This window comes from Trifolium pratense, linkage group LG6, assembly GCF_020283565.1.
Source record: "Trifolium pratense cultivar HEN17-A07 linkage group LG6, ARS_RC_1.1, whole genome shotgun sequence".
In the NCBI taxonomy this organism is placed as follows: Eukaryota; Viridiplantae; Streptophyta; class Magnoliopsida; order Fabales; family Fabaceae; genus Trifolium; species Trifolium pratense.
The window spans coordinates 28,420,235-28,425,181 of NC_060064.1; the positions used below are offsets into that span (position 1 = coordinate 28,420,235).

Sequence of the window (4,947 nt, forward strand, 5' to 3'; positions counted from 1 at the left end):
ACTAAAGTAGGGATCATCCCATTAAAATTGTAGTTATTTGTAACCATATTAATTAGAATTTTTGAGTCACTTTCAACGAGTTCAAATATTTTAGAAAATATGAATGTGGTCGATTAGTATTTTCCGCCGAGGATCATCACTGGTTATGAAATAAAATTTAAAAAATAATCTAATTCAAATTAAAATAAACTATAATCAAATTTTTTAGGATGATTAATAAAAAATAAATGAATTATGTTAACATAGATAAAACATATACTATATAATCTTCGAGATTCTCCTCTTCAAAAAAATAATCTTCAAGATTGCAATTGAACACACACCTTTGTAATTTATTAATCTATTCAATTTATAAATCAGGCCGAAGGGAGCTAGTTACTAAATAAATTATTCATGAGACAAAATATTAATTACTACCGATTCATATCAAAATATTAACTCAAAATTTAACAAAAAGTTAAACGAAAATAACTCAAAACTTAATAAAAAGAACAAACTTAAGTTGACATCAGTAATATATATATATATATATATATATATATATATATAAGGGATCAAATTGAAACTTTTAAAATATAAAGGACCAACTTGAAACTTAAAATAAAGATACGAGATCAAATATGCAATTAAGTCTAAAAAAATTTGGTCTAAAAATTCAAAATAAATATCATATACTCCCTTCGGCCTTATTTATAAGCCAAATTCTATTGTTTCACACCTATTACGAAAATTGTTACATTTACTATATTATCCATTACAATGCATTAAATTTGCATTGGGACTATGTAGTTACCTTAAAAACTAGAATAATTAATGAGGGGTATTTTTGGAACAATGACATTAAATAGGGTTTCATATGGTTACTTTTGCTTATATTTAAGATCAAATTTTTTGTTGACTTTTACTTATAAATAAGGTCAAAGGGAGCTGAGTACTAAATAAATTATTCATGAGACAAAATATTAATTACTACCGATTCATATCAAAGTAACGTTATGCTTGGCTACCTAATTTTCGCTTTTCTTAACCTTGGGGGAGATTTGCTTGTTTCCCCCTCCTATATATCTCTCTTCCTTTTATATTATGTTCTTATAGGTTGACCTCTTTAACTTTCCTCCTTTATTTTAAAAAATAAAATAATAAATAAGGGTTGGATGTATAATAATGATCTAGCCAATACTAATACTCATGAGAAAATTGTTACTAATGCAAATATATAAATAACACGCTTGAACACAAACTTTCAATAGGAAAAAAAAACAATGACCATACATGTCATGTTTTCTTTATTTAAATAGAAATATAACGATTTGAAACGGTAAACTCAATAATGTTCAAATTGGTACTGGTTCTACGAGCATAGCTTTAATGAATGATTTCATTTCTCCTTTAGGATCCGTGAAGTTGTCTTTATCTTTATAAACCACATCCATAAAACGTGAGAGATTTATAATACGCGTCAGAATAGGCATTGGAACTTCAGTTGGCCTAAGGCATTCGTTATTAATATCTTTCCAAGCATCATAAATTCTCCTTTGACCTTCTTGAAGGGCAGTTTCCCTAGAGACATTGTATTGCTTCATATAGCATTCCAAAAACGAGGGAATGTGATCTCTTTCATGTTCAAACTATAAGCAACAAATAATATTTCATGTAAGTATTGACGTCATTGAATTTTTTAAGAGCAATATACATATTTGAAAATAATTGCTATATATATCTACCTCGTTCGAAGCAATGTCATCCATTATTCTTGCCAGGACCATAGCCGCATTATCAATTTTTGGCTCATTTGAAATCCATTTGAAGATGTCCTCTGTTGCTATGCCTCCCATACCAATGTAACAAGTCGTTGTCATCAGTACATAGCCACCAGACTCGATTGCTAATCGAAAGTATTCTTCCAAAGTTGGTTGGTATTTTTTGTTTAACCATCTGGCTTCAGTTATATAACCTTGAATGAATTTTTTGAACTGCAACTCGAATACAATGTAATAGTTAATTTTATTTGATTTTAGGTACAAATTTGAGTATAACTAGAATTTAATTTAATTTTACAAAGATTTTTTTTACTAAACTCAATCTTAAATAGTTTCTCCTTCGTTAAAAACCTTTGTGCTAAATTTTAAGAACATTATTATGAACTTATAAGAGGGAAATGTAAATCACTATTATTTTTTGAAGCATAAAAAAGTTAAATACGTGCAATTATATTTCAAGAAATAAAGAAAATCGAATTTCTAAACTTTTGTGAACTTTTATTCTTAAATTAATAATTGAAACTTAAATTTTATCAAATTAAAATGAAATATTTGTTCAATAATTATGTAATGTAACTCCTACCAATATAAAATAAAAAATATAACTTATACTTTGTTAATTATAAGAATTTAATGATTAAAACAATTATTAGTATTGAATATTAATATATAAAAAGCAAAAGTTCTTTGAATAAAAAAAAAAAATAGGAAAAGTTCTAAAGGGACTGGAATCACTTGGTTCCAGAACTGACCCCCGAACCAGATTAAAGTGGTAGTGAAAGTAAAAAAAACTTTTTTTTTGTAAAAGTTCTTACTTCTTTCTTGTAGTATTTTAGGACATATAATCTTCCATCATTTTTCATTTGTTGCTCAATTCCTTCGTAAAAATCAAAGAATATCTTATAAAGAATCTGCATGTAATCTGGAAGTTTATCTAAACAACTCATGTCCCACCTGAAAATCATTTTCATAACAATTAGATCAAAAGAAAACAAAAATATGTATATGTGTACGTGAGTGAGTGAGATATGCTAACTCACCTTTCAATTGCCTCAGTAAAAAGTTCTAATTCATCGATTGTTCCATATGCATCATATGCATCATCAATTGCTGTCATTATCATGATTAATTTTGCCATAAGAATTCTTCCACTAGAATATTGAGGTTCAAAATATACCGCCAAACCCCAAACACAACATTCGACAATCCTATCTCGTACAAACGGTAGTTTATTACACACGTCCAAGTCTTTCCACCATCTATCATAAAGGCCAAAAACAAGAATATTTAATAATAATGAAATCAAATTTAAAAATGTTTTTCTAGCTAGTTAATAAAATTATTTGACTTAAGAGTCCTTACTTACTTGGAAACGTTGCCAAATTCAATTTGGTGTAGTCGTTGGAGCATATTAAAATCTAATTTTGCCAAGATGAGCAAATTTTCATTGTGTGAAGGATCTTGCTCATATATGGAAATATAACTCCGTGCCTCCAGCCTTGGCATATTCTTGTGAACAGTTTGCCTTAAGCTACGTTTGACTTGTATTGCAAGAGAATGACTCAGTTTGGCAACGGACTCAAGATGAGTGGTAGTGAAGGACAAGGCTTCTTCCAAAATGTCCTCTCCATGAACCATAAGATGTGTGGCTTCATACAAGCTTAACATCCCTTCAACATTTCCTATAAGTAGTCTTTCACTAAAATTTCCTTCTTCATCTTTGAATTTCTTGAATACATCTAGTTTTGTTTTTTTTATCAATCAACAACAATTGAACATAAGATGAAGTAGAATATTATAAAAATTAAGAAATCAATGTAATTAAATAAGATGAAGATATATACTTGGTGAAACGTGAAATCCTTGTTGCCTCAACAATCTAAATAGCACAGCAAGAGAGTTAAGATCATCTTCTTCAAAAGTTATTATTTCTCCGTTTTGAACATAATTGTTGTGAATCTCATGTTGAAAAACCTCTTCAATCTCATTTTCAAAATGATAGCTCAGACCTAAGCGGAATATTGAATCAATCAAGTGAACTTTTGTCATGAGATTATCTGTCTTTAAGACTAGCATATCCCTCACATATTTTTTGAGTGGCTCAATTTGTGCGAGCATATTTTGATCAAGTTCCTGGAAGAAACCATTTTTTAAATAAGGATCGAAAAGAGTAGATGCACTTGATTTAAAAGAAAAATTGATAATGCATGTTTACGTACCATAGATTCAGAAGCATATTGAACGAAATAATCTCTCCAAAAGCTAGGTTGAAAATCTGCAACATTTCTATCCAAAACAGTTTTGGTATTAGGATTGAAGCTAGGTTGAAAATCTGCTACGAGAGACATACTTCAAATTAATTAATTAATTAATCACTTCAGCTCTAAGGTTTTGAGTTAATTGGGAATGATATATGCTCACTTCTGCTTGTAGATATTTATAATAAACTTCCAAGAGCTGTTGCCTCTATAATTAATATTAGCTAGCCTATTTTTAATTTGAAACATGATCCACGTTTTCTACAGTGATAAATCTTTTTTAAATTATATTAGTAAGAGCATACAAGTACAAATTATATGTATATTATAATAATGAAGTAAAGTATATATTCTTAATTAATTAATTTGATACAATTTGTACACGTTGGCTTGAGCAGACTCATGTTGGCTTTTCTTTGTTTTATTTTTGGTCAAGCCCACGTTGGCTTTTATACTTGATACTGAAAGTACATGATTATGTGCATACATACAAATTATATCATATAATCTTAATCAATTTGAAATTTCAAGACCATGCACGTTGGCTTGGAGTTGGAGCAGGCTATATTAGAAACTTCAATTCATTACTAATGAGCTATATGAGCACACCCTTAATTTTTATATAAAAATAAATTCAATAATTAGATTAGAAACACGTTAGATCGATGGGAGCAGGCCATATTAGAAACATCAATTCATTGTGAGGGATCTTTTATATTAACTAGAAGTTTCGACCCGTGCACGCACCAATCTGATTAGATGTAATATGTAATAATGGTAGAAATTTTTTATTTATTACACGTGGGTTACAAAATCATACCAGATTGATTGATGTAGCCTAGTGGTAAATGCACCAAATATTTCTTAAAGGTCACAAGTTCGATTTTTGTTGAGGTATTTTTTAACATTTTATTTGAATTAAATTAGGG

The 4,947-nt window shown here is 28.8% G+C and overlaps 1 protein-coding gene across 1 annotated transcript; it reads right to left on the reverse strand.

The window, feature by feature from the left end:
• Nucleotides 1-1,172: 1,172 nt before the first annotated feature.
• Nucleotides 1,173-4,171, reverse strand: LOC123890187 (probable terpene synthase 2). Its single transcript, XM_045939741.1, has 7 exons — nucleotides 3,980-4,171; nucleotides 3,605-3,893; nucleotides 3,127-3,499; nucleotides 2,801-3,019; nucleotides 2,576-2,714; nucleotides 1,725-1,973; nucleotides 1,173-1,628 (listed from the first exon to the last, which is right to left on the reverse strand). The coding sequence occupies exons 1-7, from the start codon at nucleotides 4,106-4,108 to the stop codon at nucleotides 1,335-1,337; spliced, it is 1,692 nt and encodes a 563-aa protein (XP_045795697.1). The 5' UTR covers nucleotides 4,109-4,171; the 3' UTR covers nucleotides 1,173-1,334.
• Nucleotides 4,172-4,947: the final 776 nt, after the last annotated feature.

Coding starts and splice junctions, on each gene's coding strand:
- LOC123890187 (XM_045939741.1), bottom strand. CDS start 4,108: ATGTCTCTCGTAGCAGATTTTCAACCTAGCTTCAATCCTAATACCAAA. Junction 3,894..3,979: donor AATATGCTTCTGAATCTATG/GTACGTAAACAT, acceptor GGTTTCTTCCAG/GAACTTGATCAAAATATGCT. Junction 1,629..1,724: donor ATGACATTGCTTCGAACGAG/GTAGATATATAT, acceptor TGTTGCTTATAG/TTTGAACATGAAAGAGATCA.